This window comes from Taeniopygia guttata, chromosome 4 (assembly GCF_048771995.1).
Source record: "Taeniopygia guttata chromosome 4, bTaeGut7.mat, whole genome shotgun sequence".
Lineage (NCBI taxonomy): Eukaryota > Metazoa > Chordata > Aves > Passeriformes > Estrildidae > Taeniopygia > Taeniopygia guttata.
In genome coordinates, this window is record NC_133028.1 from 50929463 (window position 1) to 50951416 (window position 21954).

General features: G+C 41.5%; 2 protein-coding genes across 14 annotated transcripts in view; one reads left to right on the plus strand and one right to left on the minus strand.

The window, feature by feature from the left end:
- The window catches only part of UNC5C (unc-5 netrin receptor C), a 251061-nt gene extending 244334 nt beyond the window's left edge, over nucleotides 1-6727 (plus strand). The window contains exon 16 of one of the 2 annotated variants that reach the window (XM_030271701.4): nucleotides 204-6727. In XM_030271701.4, coding sequence (XP_030127561.4) covers nucleotides 204-369 — 166 coding nt within the window. In that variant the 3' untranslated portion in view covers nucleotides 370-6727. The remainder of the gene's footprint in view (nucleotides 1-203) is intronic. The other variant, XM_030271700.4, reaches the window with a different exon arrangement.
- Nucleotides 6728-7692: 965 nt separating this feature from the next.
- BMPR1B (bone morphogenetic protein receptor type 1B) overlaps nucleotides 7693-21954 on the minus strand; it is a 230980-nt gene continuing 216718 nt past the window's right edge. For all 12 annotated transcript variants that reach the window (XM_072928572.1, XM_072928568.1, XM_072928570.1 and 9 more), the window contains 5 exons: nucleotides 16734-16926; nucleotides 15978-16275; nucleotides 13498-13673; nucleotides 12124-12254; nucleotides 7693-11414 (listed from right to left, as the gene is read on the minus strand). In XM_072928572.1, the coding sequence (XP_072784673.1) occupies nucleotides 11289-11414; nucleotides 12124-12254; nucleotides 13498-13673; nucleotides 15978-16275; nucleotides 16734-16926 (924 nt within the window). In that variant the 3' untranslated portion in view covers nucleotides 7693-11288. The remainder of the gene's footprint in view (nucleotides 11415-12123; nucleotides 12255-13497; nucleotides 13674-15977; nucleotides 16276-16733; nucleotides 16927-21954) is intronic.

Here is a 21954-nt window from a genome sequence, read left to right on the forward strand (position 1 = left end):
AGGGAAGCTCCTAGGGAGGAGGGTATGTGCAAAAACATCCTGGTGAAAGTCCCACTGAAAGCACATGGACACACTGGTCATGCTGACTGGACAGGGGATGAGCACCTTGACAGCACCAACAACAGGGGTGGGTTGAAATCATATGAATTCAGGTAGTTTCTATGCAGCTCAAAACCAACGAGTTTCCTTTTGGCTCATTGCAGGTACTTAAATTATTTTGCTACGAAATCAAGTCCTACTGGGGTGATCCTGGATCTCTGGGAAGCCCAGAATTTCCCTGATGGCAACCTGAGCATGCTGGCAGCAGTTCTTGAAGAAATGGGAAGACACGAAACAGTTGTTTCTTTGGCAGCAGAAGGAAATTACTAATGCAGCCTTGGCATGACCAGGAAGGACAGACACAGGGAGCGGTAATGCCCTGTTATTGCAAATGAGAATTGAAATGAAAACCCAGACCAATGAGTTACACAAGAGACGTTTCAGAGAAGAAAGCAAGCAAACAAACAAAAAAAACAGCCCTGACCTTCACACGTGCTCTCCTTGTACATTATCACAGGATCAGAAAGAGATCATGCAAAGTTGTACCTTGAAAATATAAATCAACCTAATGTTCCTCTCGGCTTGGCTGTACACTGCTTGGTACAGGTTTTTACAGTTTCCTAGGAAACGCTTTTTATTGCTATCCAGATATATGGATAAACTTTCTTAACAATCCCAGTTTCTATGGATGTTGTTTACATAAAATTCTGGACAGGGGTAAGGAAACTGTCCATGGCTCTTTATATTTTTTGTTTAAAGGCATTGTAGACAAGGCTATGGACAGTTGGTTGTGGCTATTTCAGCTTATTGGTTTCTGGTGAATTCAGATTTTGGCTACAATTCTGCACATTGGTTGTCTCACAATGATCCTCCTGTCATTGTTCTGTTTCCTAGACCTACTTGTAAAAAAAAAACAAACCAAGAAAATCCGTGTGTGCATCTGGAAAGCAGGTACTCTGGCTGATAAGCAGGAACACACAAAATGTTCCCTTTCTTCCCCAAGACAGTCCCACTGAGCCTGTGTGGAGAATAGCTCTAAGACAGTGGGGAATGAAGAATCTGAGTTAATTTTCAATTCACACCCTTTCCACCCCTTTGCTATATGAGGGGCCAGATATGCAATTCAGAGTGGTTGGAGGGGAGGGGGAGAAACCCAGAAAAAAATAAAAAAAAGAAGTTGCTATGATAGTTATTGACTGATTAGTATCTAGTGCAAGGATTATAATGACTATTATCATTGCCATATTACTTTATTTCTAATATTGTCAGCAGCAGAATGAATAATGTCTGGTTTTATGGAACCTGTTGTCCCCTTCCTGAAGGTCTTTTAAGACATGTCCCTCTCTATGCTGTCTGTCCTTCCATTTGTCATCGTATTCCTCCTCCAAAGTCCTCTGCTGGCCCTCTGAGGCTGCTCACGTTGTGTTAGCATTGCTGTGTTCTATACCCAGTGCTAAGGCAGCATAATTTGGTAATCTGCTGGTCTTCACCCGCCAAGTGTCTGACCCTGGCACATTTTGCACCACCCTGGTGGCTCCAGGTTGCTCCAAGGAGCAGTCCTGTCCTGAGGTGACTGAACCAGAGATGGTGCAAGCATGTGGAGGCAGTGACATCCTCCACCTGATTTATGCATCCAAGGTGGGCCTCCATAAATTTTGCTTTGTTTTGTAACATTCTAAGAGCCAGCAGTTCCTCACAGAGCTGCAGGTCTCACTGAAACCCACCAGCTCCAGTAATGGTTGCTGTGCCAGGCTACTGACAGCTCAGCCCTCTGCTGGTCTGGGGTCAATTCTGTGTGAGATGTACTTGGCAGATCTCCGTGGATATTCCAGGCACTGCTGCAGCCAGGGAAGCCTGTGTTCCGTGGGCCAGTGCAGGGCAGTGGAGTGGTGAAGTTGAAATCTTGTGTGCTGCAGTTTGCTGCCTTTGCTGCTCCTGCCACCACTGCTTCCTGGGCAGGGCGGTGCAGTCCTTGATGGCTGGCCAGGGAACACTTGTCCCTCTACAACTCTCATGAAACAGGTGAGGTGAGAACTTTGCAAAAGGAACAAACCAAAAATGGTTGTCACTGCAAATGCATTTTGTTCTGTTCAGTGAAAATTCTGGCTTTGACAGCACATAGGATTGCAATAGTTTTACTACCTGACTGAGCTGTCATTTATGTCTGGCACAGAAAGGTTTTTCTGCCCCAGCCTGTCCACTCCAGGTTTCCAGCCAGGCCCTGGTTATTGCTGTTATGCACACATGCATGCCCCTGCCCACATATGCATTACTATTCCAAGACTGCTTGTTCTCTTTTGTGGTTTTAGTTTTGCTTTCCCCAGGGCTTTCCAGATTGCACCTTTGAAGGTAACTGAAAATGTCATCGGTCAAAATGAAAAGAAAATTTAATCTGAACTCTTTTTTCATTTGACATTTCCATAGCCTTGTCACTTTTTGCTTATAATTCCCTGACCAGTGAGTTAGGTTTTGATTGACCACCAGACAGCCAGCACAAAGAGTTCCCTTCCTTGTAAGAGGTAAGCAGGCAGTTTGCAAACCAGCATTTCAGTCAAAACTGGAGACCAGAGGGCATACACTGTAATTTTCAACATCTGTGTGCATTTTGCTTGTGTGAGCCCCACTTTCTCTTAATGTGGAGATGCCATGGGCATCCTCTCAATGAACAACCATTTTTTTCACCTGGGGCATCTGGTCCAGCCTACTGCAATGCTAATTGAAATTTTGCTTTCAACTTCTGAAGAGTTGGACTGGGACTTTCAGCTCTGCCCTTTCTCCACACCTTTTACTTACCTCAGAGGGCTAAAATGGCTCTTAAAGGTAGGTCTCAGGTTTTCTCCCTCCCATGCCATCTTTAGGTGTAATCAGTTGGGTTTTAGTTTGTGCTTCTTCACCTTTCCCATGTGTCCCTCCTTGACTTCTCTTCCAAGGCAAGTACGGGAGCTGAGCTGTCCTTAAACCCTTTGGCCTTTTCAGCTCAGTCTGTGTTGGTTGATCCCCAGGCTAAGTGTTGCTCCCCAGCTCTCAGTTTTTTTCTAGGTGGGCAGCATGTGCCTGACCCTTTTAACCAGGATCAGGGCCACAAAGTCTCTTCTATTTATCTGCATGCTATGAGTTGATGCTCCTTTGGCCAGCCCTCTGACTTGCATTCTGGTGCCTTCTGCAAGAGAAACTACTTGCAGATGAACAACTTTCTCACAGTGTTTTGGGGCATTTTCCTTTCACAGCATCACAGTACATAGGATTTATTGCGAGGAAAAATGCACACTCTGATTAAGAGGAGCATCCACAGAGGTGGCTGGAGGTCAAGAATGTACCCCTTCATCACTGAACATGACTTGGGCAGCAGCATGCCTGCCACTGGGTGATGAAGCTGCTGTTCTTCCACCCTGACTGCTCAGAAACCACCCGCAATCCCCTGCTGCAATCACGGGCTGGGTGATTTTCCCAGCACGGGCTCCGCAGGCCTTTGCAGGCTCCCAGCACAGCCCCTCGGGCTGCCTCAGCCCTGACAGGGCAGGGAGAACCAGGGGAAGGCTCCTCCTCAGAGCCACAGCTCGTCCCAGCAGCTCTGCACCCATTCTTTGCCACTGCTGCTAACAGCAGCTCCCATCTCACCTCACCTCACACTTCCCTGCATTAATTTTGCTCCGTTTTTTCTTTCTTTCTGGCAGAGTGGCAGTGGCAGGGCACTATGCACTGTGGGAGAGGGCTCTGGCTGGTGGCATTGACAGCACCATCCCCATCCTCTGCCCCAAGGAGAGCAGGCAGGCAGCAAGGGCAGCCAGCTGGGTTGAGGATATTATTTTTTGGTGGGAGAAGCCCCAGCAGCAGTTCCTGTGCCTGGATTGCATGGACACAGTGCCATCTCGTGGGGCTGAGCCCCAGCTCCACCATGTCGCTGCTGCCACAGCAGCGTCGCACGGGGAAAAGCTTCCTGTGGGGTGGCTCTGACAAAGGAGTTTGGCAGGCAGAGCTGACTCTTAAAAGTTGTTGTAAGATTTTATGTCAGGTGAGCGTATCTGCTTTAAGAGAAAAAAACAATCAAACGAAAAAAAGGCTGCAGGCTTCTCATCCTCCAGTTATTACTATTTTTTTAAATGCTCTTCCTTTTAGTTGTTCACCTTTGGCTCTGTACTGGAGCAGTTTTGCTGCTCTTCACACCATCTCTTCATTACATGTTGATTGCTAATGCTATAAATAGTATATATATTATATAAATATATATATATAATATCAACTGACTTCAAGGAAAACCTTTAAGTTCCCAGTAAGAAACATTTATCAGAGGCAATCCTTTTCCACCTTTTATTTTTTCTTCAGTTCTTCTTGTGTTGTGTTCTTGTAAAGGTAACTGTCAGTGTATAGGGTAAGTCTGGGGTTTGGTTGGGGCTTTTTTTTTCAAAATTTATGATCACAACTGCTCCACTGTGTCTTGCTAAACAGTACAAAACCTAAGTGCTGTTTCAGTGGATCTTGAAAATTTTGCAGCAGTGAAGGTGTCTCCAGTCAAGATTTGCTTTATTGGGAGACCAAGACTTTTTTCTGTCTTGCTGGCAGAAATGCAGACACTCATGAGACATGTTGGAGTCTGCGATACCCACAGAGCCAAACATGTCTATTCCTTGGGTTTCCTGCTATTTCAGTTGCTTACATATAGAATAAATGTATTTACATGCTGTAAGCCTGTCATTGTGGACAGTGTCCTAATGTCTTGTATTGCTACCTACAATAGTTTCTTTTCAGTTCTCCTTTTCCTCTTCATTTGGGGGCAGGGGGTGTGGGGAAGGGAGGGGTGGGTGGGCCCTTAGACCCTTGTATGCTCTACCAAGTAGTTACCACAGCTCTGAGGTTAATTTTAAACACAATAATTTTGTTGAGGTTGGCTTGGGTTTTTTTAATCTTGTTTCCAGGGCACTTTGTAAGTTATCTTACTGAGTGTTCAGAAGTCTTTTCAGGACTCAGAGGTCAGAGGACCTCTGGCTCTCACCTGGCCATGAAGTAACTCAGTGTTTGCAGGCTGGCTTGGTCAGTATCAGGTGGTGCAAAGGCACGAGTGGTCTGTGAATGGAAACCAAACCTTTGGCCCTTCTCCCACAAGGACTCTAATGAGTTACTGACTTTTGGGTCACCACTGCAATCCATTTCTAGCTTGTGTGTGAATCCTTGAGTCCATAAACGAGCTGCACTGCAGATTTTTAAATGCTGAAGCACGTATCTCAGACATCCTTTGAAATGGGACAGATAGGCAAAGTAGGTGTGTGTGTGTAGATATAGACAACAAGGAGAAAACAAAGGACAATACCTGCTGGAGACTTTTAGCTCTCATGTTAGGTATGTGCATCCTCTTATTTTACCAACTTTTGAATGGGAAGGTAAAGGTGAAAATTCAGTGCTGTACCATCACTGCAAGGTCAAATAAGTAGTAGTCAAAAGCCATCGGAGTAATAACTGGCATGTAACTGGAATTGGCCTTGAACTAAAGCCACAAGTTTGGTAGGTCAGGCTCCTTGCTTGAATAGGAGCACTTAGTTTATTTACTTATTTGTCCTTTAAACTTGATCCCTGCTCCCTGAAATCTGAAAATCCCTCATCTGAAAGTCCTTTGATAAACTGTCTGTACAAAAAAAGCAACATTAATCCGGAGTTCTCACAAACTTCTATCCCAAATAGGTATTTCATGTTTTCTGTGGTGCTGGTTAAATGTATTTATTAGTGGTTCAGTCTCCTCGACTGCTGACAAAGAGATTACTTGCTATGTGTGCTGCATCCTGGGCCTGCCCTCTGCTCCCAAAGCATCCCATGTCATGGCAGGTGATAGCTTCGGGATGCCTGTAAGTGGGATGTCATCAGGAGGGTCCTCCCACAGCAGTGATAGGACAAGAGCCCTGAGAGGAGAAAAGCTTGCACGGGTCCCACGGGTCCCACAGCTTCTTTCACTGCTGCCAGCTGGCTCTGACTACCCCTTGCCAGTAAATTTGGGGGCTAGCACAATTCAAATAAAAAGCAAAATTGGCCTGGAAAGTAAACAAAATTAGGAAGGAGAGGCAAAACACTCTTCTCCCTGCATATTTTTCAAGGTACCTTGCAAAAACACCCGAGCCGAGAGCCAACAATCCAGGGTGTGTGACACAGCTGAGACAGAGTAATTGTGTCATCACTGTTTTCACACATCTGTGTGGTAGACTTTTTTTGCTAACATATGTTCTGTTATTGCTGAAGAGAAAAAAAAAAAAAAAAACCAATAAAAAAGGGTATCTTCAGTACCTTTCCAAAGTAAAGGAGGGCCCGTAGAAAAAAAAAAGAAACATCTGTATGACCCAGGTGTATCACATATCTCCCTTCTGTTCCCATGTCACTGGGGTTAATGGGATTTGTTTTCTTTGCTATTCAGATCTGGAGAACTCTTTTGGTTTTGATTTCCCTATTGCTGTATCTTCTATGCAATTCCTTTTCTGAAGACTGACTTACTACAGGAGAAGTGCTAGCCATTGCATTATTTGTATTGCTGTACAGTGGAGGTGTGGTTTACTAGTTCTGAGTGTGCCTCTTACCCCCCTCCCTTTTTTCTCCTTCCCTCTGTTTGTAAATGCCTGCATTTATTCTGTCAGCCTGACATGTACAAAGTGTAAGAAAGAATTTTTAAACAGGTAATAAATTATATTTATAAGCAACTGGAAAAAAAAAATACGCAACTACCTTGTGTTCAATTGTTTAGTTCCTGGAAGCTCAGAAGTGGAGTCTTTTATTTAGTTTCTTTAAAAAAGAAAAAAAAAAGAAAAAAAATCTCCTTAGAAGAAATGTTTCTGTACATAAGAACTGTGGGATTCAGTGGCATGCCAGGGGCAATGTGCAGCAAGCACAGGGCTTTGTCACCTCAATGTGGCCAAGTCAAGGGGGCTGCTGCAGAATAACTGCAATGCCACTGAGCACAGACAGTCTGCGACAAAGCAGGAGGGCTGCAGGGGCTGTGCAGCTCAAGGGAAAATTGCTATTACTTACACACTTCTCTGAAAATAACCACCAAGGCAATTAAACATTAGGAAACACTGAGCTAGATCTGCAACACAGCACTGCAGAATGAAAATAGTGCTCCAGCTTTAAGTACAAATTCCCAGAAATACCTCACTAGATGTAGAGATACATTTCTCCATGTCTCAGCATTAAACAATTACATTTTCAGCTGATGCTAGGTATTTGGGCTGAAACTTTTTCACCTGATACATGGGGCTGGGAATTCTTGCTTCAGTCTGTGCAGAGATGATTCCTGTTCCTCTTGTGCTATTAAAAATAGGAGTCAAAAATACTCATAAAGATGTGGCAGAATGAAGGGGGGGAGTGCATAAAAATATTATGCTAATACCGAGTTCCAATAGATTTACATAATCAGCCACAAAACATGAGCAACTGCTCTATTAGTGATAACACTATTTTAATTACTATTTTTCTCTTCACTGACTTGTGAAAGGAGTGATGCTTTTTTATGCCAGTGGAAACATATGCAACATATTGCTGTTTACTTGTTTGTTCAGATGAAAAAATCTTATAAAAATAAAATAAATAAAATGAGGCACAGTCAAAATAATCTAGCCAGGGAAATTAAACAAAAAGATAGTGCTTTTCAAGCACATGAAAAGGAAATAGCAATCTCTGTCAGGGGGGGATGGAAACAATTTTATTGGGGGGAATGTTAAAACAACCATATACAATTCGAACAAATACAACATAACACAGTTTGTTCCCCAGGTTTTCTAATTACAGTATTTACAGGTTTAATAAGGCACTGGTTCTCAAAAAAGAACACAAATTAGTTTCTTAGTCTCTACATTGACAACCTTTTCTTTAATAGAAATAACTTTGTGCTAGAGAAAGAATAGCAGTTGCTAGATGGCATCTTTTCTTTTTCCACTTATATATGCCATCTCACCTATGCCAGTAAGAAACTAAGATACACTTCCTTGAATGATTTACATTTGAAAAGTGGATTTCTAGACCCATGGGCATTGAGGCCAAAATAACCTTTACCAAGCCCTCATCAATGTGCCCTTTGAAGCTACCAAAATATGGAAGTGACATTAAAAGGCCACACCTGGCAAAATAAACAGACTAACCTGCAGTCACTGCAGGTGCTGAAACCTTAATAATGACACGCTGAGTGTTGCAGGGAGTCACTCATTTGGGCATTCTGACTCGAATGTCACAGTGCTCGAACAAAACACCTCCACACTTGCCTTAGGCTCTTTTTTGGCCTTAGGAATAGCCCTTCACAATAGATTACAGTGGACAGGAGATTTGAGGGACAAAATCTGGTCTTGGGAGAAAATAGACAGGCACTAGTTACACAACCACAGACTGTTTGCTTTCTCATTGTGTGTCTCCTCATATATATATATATTTATATATTTATATATTTTCCTATACAGCACCGTTGCAGTGATTTGTCATTTATGCATTTTCATAAATAAATATTATGTTTTATTTAGTGCTTTTTCATCCATAATAGTTTACTCTTAATCCACATACTGGAGCTATTCCAGACTTGCAACTGAATATATATATATTTTTATATATATAAAAACACATAAACTTGAACATTTAACATACACACTTTATGTGATCTATCAACCAATATCTTAGACTCTTTTCTTCTGGACCAAAAAAAGGTAAGATTTGCTCAGGAAACCAATGACTGGCCCTTTCTCTTGCAACACACTGATGGCAGGTGCCAGGGACATTCATTGCATGCCTCGTGCTCCCAGCTGGCAAAGCACCCTCCAAAACACTCCTGGGGAGAGAGCCCTGCTAATTAAAAAAAAAAAAAAAAAATCTATTTGAGGAAGGTAGAGGTGAAGCCCACCTAAACAGGCAGGAAAAAAGCATCCTTGATTTGCAACCTGGGACCTGCAGGTCCCATGCGCTTCTTTGGAGCTGAGAAATCTTGGTTCCACAGGGTGTGCTGGCTTTTATGGGAAGAAATGAGACTGGAAACCAATGTCTCCATTCACAAAGACAAAAAAGTTAAAAAGAGGCTGGGTTGTCCCCAATTTGGCCCACAAATCTCAAGGCCAAGGTGGCCAAGGAGTGGAGCAAACCCCATTCTCAGCCTCACAAGCACTTTTTAAGGATGGGGAAACCACTGTCACCCCTCTGGGGTCAAGTGTATTATTAACTCTCCGAGATTTTCTTTTTGTATTGCTTGGTAAATTTGGGTCCAGGCAGGGAAACTGCACTGCAGAAAATGCACTCTAATGAACACAAAACTTCTGATTAAGCTTTTTAACACCTATCATCATGGAGGTCTTGCTGGTTCTCTTGAACCGTGCATTTTTCTCTGTTAGCTTGAAAGTACAAAATGGTAATTTTTCCAGCTAGAAATACCTTCAGGGAGCTGTTAAGCTAAACCCCAATTATACACCTACCTACCACAAATAAATCAGTTTTGTCCAAAAAGAAAAAAAAAAAAAAAAAAAGAAACATTACAGAAGTGCTGAGGCTAAATCCTGCATGGCAATTATTTCAGTTCTGAAATAGGCTTAGCATAATCAAAGCAACATTTGTAAGGACTTATTTCAAAATTAACCTGAACACCATCTAATAAAACAACATAGGCCGGCAGGAAATTTTTTTAAAACAAATGAAGGGTAAAAAAGGGTAAACCAGTAACTCCCATGCAGCTCAGTTTTGGTAATCTGACGAAGAACAGAACCTTTCCAAAGGAAACACTTCCCAGGGTATATTTCACCTCTCATTTCCCTTTCTGAACCATTAGCATTGCTACGACTACTGCGGACTCAGGAAGGAGGAACAGGGTAAGATAGAAAATACATTTCCCACTGCCTTTCTTCCTGACAGCTCCTCTTGCTGGGAAGCACACTGCTCCACAGCCCCAGCCTGGCAGCTGAGCCTGGCGCTACTGTGCAGCAGCTGACAGAGGTGTGGAGGCTGCTGGAAGGGCACACAAAATATTAATGCAGATAAAGCTTGAGCAAATTGTTCAGTTTGTGCAGTTTGTGGTGTCTCTCACTACAGCAGAAGTGCTGGAGGCAGGTACCCCCTGCTGCCCATGGCTCCCAACTCTCACCACCCACCTAAAGTATCCTACCCTCCCTCCCTGTCACTCCTATTACAGCCTCAAGGCACCAGGTCTCCTCACACTCAAAAAAAATTTATTGCCATCCAGAAATGGGCGCTTTTGAGATTTTTCACTTGCCCTTAAAAAAGGCAACATAGATATATTTTTTTCTCAGCTGTGGTTGTAGATAAACACCTCACTTTTACACAAATGAAAAAGCAAGTTAATAATTCCTTCTCACAAGGAATTTCCTCTTAAACAGTGGTTGTTTGTGGGTCCTAGAAGTTTTAAATTACCCAGCAGATTCAAGTGTGTACTTCATTTCAACTCGCACACAAAATACTTTATTTTGCAGTGGGGGAAAAGGAAGGGGGGAAGAAAGCCAAGAAAAAGGGTACTTGTTTATCATTGTGGTACTATTCCCATCAGGTTTCCAGGAAACATGAAGATCTTCTTTAAACAAGTCACACCAAACCATATTCATACAGCTCCCAAGTATTTTAAAGGAAGCATGACCTCCCCTGGGACAAGCCACCCACACCAACTGGGATGGCAGGGATGCAATTGGGCTCCATCTGTGTACTCTGAGAATCACTTGCACACGCAGTGTTTGGAAAGTTACCTCCACAAATAGGTGGCTTTTAAGGCAGGCTCCTCTGAGCTACACAGATCCACTCACCTTTTTTTATTTTTTTTTTAATGCTGGAGTGCAATAATCTTTTTGGAAATGAAAAAGTTGGTTTGCTTTCATTTTCAGCAGTTTCCTCCACTTTTTACAAATGTAACAATATACATATTTTTTTACTTCTAACTCAAAAGTTTTATTTTCATAAAATTTAAAGCAGTATCTTTTTAAACAATCAAAATAATAATAATAACAATAATAATAATAAAATAATAAGTGGCTTTCATGGAAAGCAACATGCATAATCTTAAACCAGTTACTAAAACTGTATTTCCCCATGTAAACAAGGGCAGACAAGCCTCTTCAATCTTGCATGTCAAAATTCAGGTGATTTTTTTCAATGGATAGTCTCCTCAAAAACTCACAGCCGCTCTTAAGCGTGACTCCTCCATTCAAGGTACTTAGCAAAGACTTCTGATACACCTTCAGGACTTCTGCCTGCACAAGAAAGTCCATTTCCAGGGGCCTCCAGCAGCACTGCCTCTGGCAGAGTCAGAGTTTAATGTCCTGGGACTCTGACATTTTGGCAAGTGTTTTCTTGACGCGCAGGGCTGTGAGGCGGGAGGCAGGGCTGTGAGCCCAGCACTCCATCATCAGCTTCCCCATCTGCCGTAGGCACTGCGGAGAGAAGTGGGGGACAAAATCCCACCGGGGTCAGTGGAACAGCAATGCTGAAAAACTGAAGGGAAAAGGTCTTTTCTAAGGGCAGTGCAGACCCTGAAAGGCATTACAGATAAACACCAACAGCACTGCCCAGACCAGGCAAATGCGTTTCATGTAAATTAACGCACATTTTTATAAACGCATTTTTGGTAATACACAAGCACTATGTAGTAAAAAATTGACCTTTTATTGCTGGAATGCCCAGGGTGGGATTACCAAGGATGCTAACCAATTAATCAAGAGCAGCTGTTGCAATAAACCTCCCCGGTCCTTGATATGTGTGGTAGCAAACCAAACACTGAGTACCAACACACAAAAGCCATTTTGGGAACTGATACTCCTTCCTCCAGTGTTTCCAGCCCCACTCTGAAGCCTCAGAGGGATCTGGCTAGGGAGAAGATGAGGCAGGTACAAACACCCACCAGTTGTTGCACAAGACCTCAAGCAGCCCAGGGAGGCTGGTTTTTTCCCCTCACACTCACAAATCTCATGCCACCTAAATCTTTCGTCTCCTCACAGACTATTCATCTACATGCTGCTATTCCCAAATGGCAGCACCAGCGGTAAATATCCTCCTCTCTCAAAATGATGCAGAATTGGGTCAATCTCACTCACTAACTCTGATTACAAGCACAGACTGCATGCTAGGAGGGATGGGAGGTACCTCATCACTGCTCCATCTGTTGGGAAAGGAGGGGCGTAGTCTCTTGATGCACACGATCTCCCGCATGTCCTCGTACGAGGGGTCGCTGGGCACAAGGTCGTGGTACGGAAGCTGGTATTCTTCAACTATTCCTGAAAGAAGCAATTAGTTGCTTGTCACTTGCAGAAAAATCTTCCACTCCCTTCCTCCCCTCTCATTTTATAACAGATTGGCCATACTGTCTAACAGTTGGGTGTACTGCCCCTAAAAAGACTAGAAGTTTATTCCACAGTCAAGTTCCAATGTAATCATTGCTGTATAAAGACTGGCCAGGTATCTTAATCCAAAAGCATGGTAACTTGCCAAGTGAGGCAGTTTCTACCACTGCTGTCCAGTCCAGCAATCTCCAGTAAGTTCGCACAGAAAGAGTTATTAGCATAGGGTCTGTAACAGAGTAATCTGAGAGATAATTAACCTTGAGTTAGGTCTCCTCCTTATCAGCAGACCTGGAAAATACTGAAGGGCATTTCTGTGCCTTTTCAGAACATGGCAAGGTACCATTCTTTGTGCATAGCAACAATGACAAAAATATTACAGATTTCACCTCACAACACTGCAATGCATGTCACCGCTTTTAAACACAGGGATCCTGCTACTTACTGGCAACATTCAGTTTCTCTAGGGTGAGCAGTCAGCAAGATGCTGCAGGATATAAAGACCCATAAGGTATGCCGAAGGTAGCAGAGACCCAAGAGAGACATGCTCTACTCTTACCACCAAACTGGCACAGAACTGCTACCAAGTCATTTCTCTGCATTTAACTTTCTCAGTGGCAATAGAGAGGTAACAATATCCATCACTTCTGCACTACAGTGAGCTCTACATGCAGAAAGAGGGAAATGAAGCACATCACTGGTATGACAATGATGTAATAAGTGCCACTTCCCTCTGGTGTTTTGCTACTTTTCTTCTAAACAGATTATTTATTTCATAGAGTAGAACATCAATCCCTGAATTGTTGGTCCTCCTTTCATTTAACTCTTAACTAAACTAAGATATCAGTATTTTATTTCTGCTAAATAAGCCGAACACCTCCAGTCCAGCAGAAACGTGATACCTTTAGAAAAGGTCCCCAAATGAGTTCCACACTTCCTCAGTGCAGGCACCAGCTGCCTTCAAATGAGCCATTTAAATACAGTCTAAATCTCTGCTGTTGAAATAGCACTGACTGATGCTTTAAAATAAGTTTCAACAAGAGAACAGATATTAAGAGAGTTGCCTGTATGGTTTACCCACTTTTGTTTATTACTGTAAAAACAATTACCCAGAGAAAAAGGTGTAATGGAAGGCTCTAAGTTTACTGACACAATTAAAAGTGATCTCCCAGCTCTTTACCTCCTGAAACACATCTCCTTGCTATCTCCCAAAGGATGAGTCCAAAACTGTACATATCAGCCATGATGTAGGACTGAAAGTGATTTCTATTCAAGCTTTCATCCAGCACCTCAGGAGGCATATAACGTTTTGTTCCTACACGGGTATTTGGAGGGATGTCTACCTCATTTGTATCACTAAAAGAAAAAGAAGGAGAAAAAAAGGACATCAAACATGCAGTAAAGTGGCTTGAAAATAAAGCAATTTGGATGGAAGAAGTAGTAAATCCACACTGCATCCACTCTCAAACAAGGTCAAAAGTAATGCATAATCTTAGAACAATTCTTACAAGAAAAGCCTCTTAGTGTGAAGGCAACCCTCCTTAAAAGGCTGACCCGCCTGAGGCTATGTTAAGCATTCAAATGCAGAACCACAATGGAGATAAGACTCAACAGGGATGCTGTAACATTTGTGAGATTTCATTAGCATTAGCCCGAGCTCTAATGTTAGTGATAACAATCAAATCTTCATTAAACGCTGTTTTCTTAAAATACACCACCACCTAATGCTTCAGTCTCTACAATTAATGGGGGATACTAAGTAGCTGAAGCAGTATCTCTTAGCTGTAGCAAATCAGATCTGCAAGACAGATGAATCTAACTATTATGTTTTTGCATGCATTATGTTTGATCCCTTCCAACCTTTACACATCAAGATATGCAGACACAGAGAGATAAATGCATAAAAACATCTAAGCAAATGTGTCACACCTCACACATTGACCAGAAGAGACAACATACAGGAAAAAAATTCCCATTAATTATGTGAATGGCTTCTTGTTTTTCTTAACTCAGATTCAGCTACATCAATTTCAATATATTTAAAAGTTTAATATATGGTATATATTCTGGTTTGCTTAAAAAGGTCTGTTTTCCTTTCTTCACTTCAAAATCTATGTATTTTAAATATGATAGATACAACAGAAGCTCACAGAATAATTGTATTTCTGTAGTTTTCTTCATGTACAGCAATTTTTTTCACCTTCTGATATGAAGACAAGTTGAGTCTGTGGTACAACCAGTCACCTACACAGTCATTAAATCATACATATGCTAGTGGCACTACTGTACACCTCCAAGAATGTAACATAAATCCAGTGATCTGACTATCTTACAATATTTCAAATGGAATGGAAACATAAAGAATTTTACTAGAATCATTAGCTTCAGCAGAGCATACCCCTCCCAACTATTTTCTCCTGTTGTTGCATGAGAAATGCTGTCTGAGGAAGGATTCAGTATGAAAACAAGCCAAGCACATAACGTAAATTCCATCTGGAGTGTGAAAAATCTGTATTTCACCTCCTTTTGTAACAGCACTTGGTAATTCCTAGCTCTTCTTCATTCACAGCTAAGCAGTGTGCTGCTCAGTATTTGCCAGGCAAAGTACACCTGCAAAGGGTGAATTTCTTCCCCAAAACTTTTAAATAGTGTTACTTTCAAGTAGTTGTTTTCTAGGCCTCTGTTCCTCAAAGTAAAAATATTCCTTTCTTGTCTCCTGAAGAAAGGTCAGGCTCATAAAGGAAATGCCTCACCAAGGAACCTGGTAGGTAAGTGAACGGTAAGAAGAGAACATAAAACCTGCCTTTCCTTTCACTCTGAATAATTTCAGTCGAATATTTGTATAGAATTCCTGATTAATTTTTTTTTAATACTCCAGGGAGTGCATGGTTTCAAAGCTAACCTGCAAAATGGAAACCTTCAGTCTATGTATGCTGGACAGATTTCTGTGTACAGAAAAGTCAGAAACTTCAGAACAAGCACCTCCACCACCAGCACCACCACTGAGAGCTCAATCTCCTTTTGAACAGAGCTGTCAGAGAGCAATGTCTCCTTATGACTCCCAGGAGTGAGTAAGTTCTACTCGTCTGCTCTTTCTAGGCGGCTTAAACATACAACCATTTTTTAAAATCAAATTTAAAAGCCATTTCAAAAATCAAATCTGTACTTCAGCAATTTGATTTGTAGGAAATGAAACAAAAGGCAGCCCAAATGGGGTCCTTTTCCATAAATCCTAGTTAGTAACTTGTACAAATTATTAGTATTTTTCTCTCTAAGTTGAGAGTAAATTTTCATGGGATCAGACAAGCTGAATGCTTCAGTTACAAGCTCAGTGATGTGACTTCAACCTGTCAGTGCTACATCCTTTCATTGTGTGCCAGCAATACTGGTGTGGCTATGGAGGACGGAGTGATGAAAACTGAACCTTTATACAAACACAGTTAATGTGCTCAAATAATCAAAAAGCGACTACTTATACACCTGCATGAGGTGCTGACATGACATTGTCCCCCACACAGGTAACCTCACACACAGATGAGCAGAGCCCAGGTGTGCACACACTCTGCAGATGCTTGCTCACATGTGCACACCCAGTCAACAAGTCAGGAAACTCTTGCACTGATTTATTAACTTCTCCTCAGCCCCCTCACTTTCACTCACCTGATAAATTTAACAGCCAAGCCCAAATCTGCTATACAGCAGGTGCCATTCTTTTTCACCAGGATATTCTTACTCTTTAGGTCACGGTGGGCAATAGCAGGTTTGCCCTGAGTACTGAAGATCTCAGTGTGCAGGTGGCACAAGCCACTGACAGAGGAGTAAGCCAGTTTCAGCATGGCTTTTGTGTCCAAGGTAGTAGATTTTAGATAATCATAAAGTGAGCCGTTCTCATGGTAGTCAGTGATAAGATACAGCTGGGTCCAAGATCCTGTACCTTTAATATCTGCAGCAATGAATCCTTCAAAAAGAAGGAAAAAAAAAAAAGTATATTTTCAAATTAATACTTCTCATGTTTATTTTGGTTTTTTTTTTTTTGACTGCTCAGAACTCTGGACTGTCATCCATTTCAGTAGTTTTGTTTTAATAACATATTTAATTCCTTTCATCTTACTTCCATACAACTGTGCCTCACCTCTAGCCTTTAATATGCTTTCAGAAGCCCAGATATGGATATACCAGTGGCTGAAATAGACATGTTGTGTTTGGAATAACAACCCCCAAATCCCATTATTTTTTAACTTTTATTTATGTTTCAGTAATCCTTTAAACAACTTTCATTTGAAAAGCACAGGGTGGCTAATTGCAGAGCACAGAGGGAAACAAAGCACATCGTAAAGGACATCAGATAACAGCAAATACAAAATTGCTAATCTTAAAAACCTGTTCACGATCAAATAATTCTTTCACTTCACTCACCAAGAATATTTTCATGCCTCATCAGGACAGTCTGGTAGATTTCTGTTTCTCTGAACCAGCTGGCCTCCTCTGTAGTAAAAAACACTTTCACTGCTACCTTTTCGCCACGCCACTTTCCCATCCAGACTTCTCCATAGCGACCTTTTCCAATCTGCTTCACCATTTGAATCTGTTTTGCAATGGTCCTTTGAACCTGTGAAATGCCAAGGCAGATCTTACACCTTTCTCAGGGGAAATCTCTGCATTCATTCCCTCCTCCTGTGTCTGCTTCCCACACAGCCAGCCCAAAAGAGAGTGGAATATGCAGCCATTGGTACATGGATTTCAGCAACCCTCCACAATTGCAGATGCTCCCATTTTCTCCAGGATACATTGCTGCTGAGGATATTCCCACCACTAAAAAGAAGCCTTTCCATGCATACTCAAGATATACTGTAGTCTCATAAGAAACTACATCAGTCAGTGTAAAGGAAACATTTGTCCCTGCACCTTAAATTTTTTTTTATTTTTCTGTGGGATGTAGTGCTCCTGGTCACCTCAATGCAGTACAACTTCCAAAGGGGTAGGTAAAACATTTCCATTAATATAGGGATGTTTTTTATATGGTCAACGCTGGTGAGACTCAAGGCTCAGGCTCAAAAGAGTCAAAAGCCTATTAGAGCTCCAAAATTAGCAGAATTAAGAATTACCTTTTATTTTTTTTTTTTTTTAAGGATGGTACTTCCTATCACCTTCCTTGAAATTGCCATGCCTAATTATTCAAAATATACATGTGGTGTTAGGAACCTCAACCACTACTTACAGAGTTAAAACACACATGCCTACATTGATTTAAATAATCATAACTACGTATTAATAAAAAGCAGTTTACCCCCCAAAATATTTGAAGGAACAGCTTTCTAGTGTCTGTGTCAGCTTTGTCAGTGATTGTACTGTGAGCTAAGGCTAAAATCATGGGTATTGCAAGATCAATGTCCACAGCAGCATCGCAGAGATACTCTTCACAAGAATAACAGACTGCCTCTACATTTAACAAGCTTTTACAGCCACAAAAAATCTTGCACAAATGAAGACTTATAATCTCATAGATTCGAGCATCTCTGCAGATCATGTCTTTCTAAAAGTTCACAAATAAAAATGCGAGTGAATGCTGCAACACAATTCACATGGCTGACTCTGCCTCAGCTTAATATAACAGGAGATTTAAAATGTCACCCTCTTGTGCTACAGCATTGCCTGTTCAATCCACAGCTAATGAATTTTTGTCTGGTAGGATTTGGTAAGATTCTGGAAGAATATTGCTGCCAATATGATGAGATTTTCATCTGGCCCAAGCAATTGGCAAAATCTGGACAAGTTCAAATTTGTAGCTTCTTGCTCTGTTTTGCCACCATCCAGATACAAACCTCCAGTAGTTTATTGCAGCAAGTGAATCTAACTGCTCTAACCGAATCCCTACGAAGTCATGTTCATTTCATAAAATCAAAAACATTTTTGCAATCTTGGCTGACAGAAATGAGCGAAACTTGAATTTTTAAAATAATTTGCTTCCTTTGCACTGCTTGGGAGGTCCAGTGGAAACCACCAGTTTGGGAAAGCCAGGCAGGACTGCTATGAATGTGGCATGCTTGTGCCTCCAATGACAAACTCAAAACCTATAAGGTCAGGTCTATCATAATTTATTTTTTAAGTGAACCACTGGTTTTCATACTGAAAATTTTGAAGAAAGAAAATGCACAGTGGTATTTATGCAAAGCTATTTCAAATATCCCACTTTTCTTCTTGTGTCATTTAAACACAATTCCCTTTTTCCAGCCCTGCACTGTACTATTAGATGTTCTGGATGGTAGCTTCAGTGCCATTATTTCTTATTAACATCAATGAAAACCAACAATAGAGATTAGCCTTAATTTTTAAAATTGATTTATCTTTTATACTCTCATATAGTGATTGAACAATAGTTATATTACATTGGAATTTTGCTGTAACATTTTGTAATGTCATTTTAGCATTGTTGCTTTCTATTTTGCCCATTTTTAAAATGCATCCTGAACAATAATGTAATTACATCAAATAACTTAATTTGTGTAAATATATGTAATGGCATCATAAAGTACATGCAATTACAATACTTAATGATGAAAAGTTCCTTATTAAATTAAATTAGGAAAATGAAAAACACATTTCTGTTATGGGTTTTCAGGCGGCAGAATACTATGTGAAAGGCCTTAACCTGGTTTTGTCTTGCTAGAACTGGTCAAATTATTTCCTAGGAGCAATTTATTTTATTTTAAGGAATTCAGCTCCTTCTTGAATCATAAACCAATTATGATTTCTAAAACAAATAGGTTCATCAAAATTGTTGGATGAAATGATTTCATAAGCATGCTGAATGATGTACTCGTGTGAGTTATTTACACTGAGCAGGGCTGGGAGTTTCTTATTTCTTTTATATCTGTGTATCTTGCTGCTTGAGCTCTGTAAGCAGTCAGGTAAGGTTACATGACCTTTTCTTTCATCTCCCTGAGTGGAAACAATCCAATTACCAACTATTTCTACTTTCCTGGCATTCAGCTAAACGTGTTCAGCTACTGCAGATGAAAATTTAGACAGACCAACCTTTTGTAAATTTAATATTTTGAACAGAGAATTCATACCTATGGCTTGGATGCAGTCCCTTGAAAAGCAAAGTTTATTGGAAGGGAAATGATTAAAAAAATGTGAGAAGGTAGAGACCAAATTATAGTTCAGCAATCTTTTCAGACAGACCATTTTGCAGCATTTGACCTGCAGTAAACTCTTCTGTCAGAGGTACAGACAAGTCAGGAGAAAGAGCACTTGCTGAATGCCATAGTGACAAATTCTTGGCTAATACTTGTTTTGGGTATAATATTTGTTTCCATTAGAATAAATGTTCTACACAGAAGAAAAACATTACTGGTTAGCGTAAGGTGACATTTTGCATTAAATTTGCATGTTACTTTCCTGAAATTATAACCCTGGCTGTTTCAGTCTTTGCATAAGAAACAAAGTTAAAAATACGCTCTTGCACAAGAAAGACCACAGTATTACTGCCAGGCACCTTCCATACACTTGTTTCAAGCATGGGCCCAGAGGTATCACTCTGTGCATTTCTGGTGAGCTCACAGTGGTTCCAGCTGTCTGGGAAATGCAGCAAACATCCATTGCCAAGTGCAAGACCCATTTTCTTCTCTTCCACCCAAAATCACTACTTATAAAAACAATTGTATGTGTCTTTTTTAAGCAAGGGGGAGATGGGGGGAAGAGTTCCTGGAGCAAAAACACTTGGTCCAGTGGCTGAAAAGTCTCCAAGCTTGAGAGAAGTGAACTGACAAAAGACTGGATGGTTTCTGCCTCATGGAGCAGTGGCACAGCTGGGATGTCGCCTTGGCCATTACAGCAGCTAAGCAGCAGGAGTTGGTTTTCCCACCCACTACAGGAGCAGACCTGGGGACAGCACTGAGAGCACAGATCCCTCCTTCAAACTGCTCACTGGGAAAGAGGAAGGCATAAAGAACATGCAGTCATAACCAGCATTGCTCCAGCTTTTTTTAGGATCCTGGGATGAAGGACTGAGCCATGCACTGCTGTGAAGTGCCCCAGGGCACCTGCTACCCACACGGGGAAACACATCTTCTCTGAGAAGTACAACCACGTTCCTTGTATTTGTTCTAAATTATTACATTTTTAATGTAATTGGAACAAGTGAAGATGAAGACCTTGATGAGGCAGGTGTTATGCAAAAAAAAAAAAAAAAAAAAAAAAAACACCACCAAAAAACAAAACAACCACACCCCAAAGCAAAAAAAGGAAGAATTCCTCACAATTAAATCAACTGGAAACCCATTATGAATGGTCCTAAACTGCACACAAGATCTCTCCCTTTCCATTGGCCAGAAAATTTCAAATTAGCAAACCAAAGCTACTACAGGGTGCTAGAAGGACATTGGCATGGGATAGGACAGAGCTTGTTGCTTCATTTCTAAGGAAATATAAAACTTCCCATTTAATGTCTTCTTCGGGGTGTTTAAAAAATATGTGTGGGCAAAAACCAGAGAGATAATACATGGCACTTGGAAGCTGGACAACACCTGTAGTAGTAGTGTCAATACAAACTAATGGGTTTGGAAGACAGGAAGGACGCATCCACTCTGAGAAATGAAAATGAAATCCTCCAATTTCTCAGAGGCACTTATTTAAAATATGTAACCTAGCTTTTTTACCAATTCTTTCCTACCAGAAAAAAAAAAATCTCCTGGTGAACAGCACTATATTACCACAGAACATTCTGCCTTTTCAGCAGGCTTAGTAATCCTGGAGTCTGTTCAGAAATAATCATAACCTCCATCCCTGTGCCTTTAATCTTTAAGATTGCCATACCACAAGGAAAAAAAAAAAAATCCCCCTTGACTTCCTAATGCAAAGTGAAGCCTACAAATAAAAAGGTTCCAAGTTTGACAAGTTACAGTTCCCCTTAGAAAAAGGCAATGTGTCAGTGTTTGAAATACTATTGTGCATTGCACATACAAAGGAAGAAAACAAGATCAGTGGGCCAGGTGCTGTCCTATACACTGGAGCAAATCTTCATCTACTTCCATGAGCTCTCTTAGCCTGTACTTACCATATGGTATCTGTAATGAACAAAACAGCCTGGCTGGGACACTTGGCTTGGGCTAAGTACTGACATTGAAATGTTAATTAGCTAATTGCTCCTGGGAATCACCTACAACCCCACCCACACTAGGACCTGGATGGAAAATAATCCAGTGGAATCATGGGAGGGGGTTTTGGGGATGAAAAACACGCCTAAATGGAAAAGATGGGCACAGTGGAGGGGGCTGGATGGGTGTGCTGGTTGGGGAAAAGGAACCCCATCCCTAGTCTGTGTTTGACCTGTCACCATAACCTGCAGAGGAACCAGACTGGACTGGGCTGTGGGAAGCAGGCACAAAGCAACAGACATTTCCTGGTGTTACCAGGAGGGAAGGAGAGGGACAGCTGCTGCTGAACTTCAGCAGCAGGCTCTGCACATCCCCTCACCCTGCGGCCACCAGTGTGCCAGGAGAAAGGACAGAGGACAGTCTGCTGGGACTTCAGATACGGACTGCACGCCTCTTCACCTCCAGCTACCAGCGTGCCACGGAGACTCCAGGGACAGACTCTGCACGCCTGCTCACCCTTCGGCTACCGGAGAAGCTAC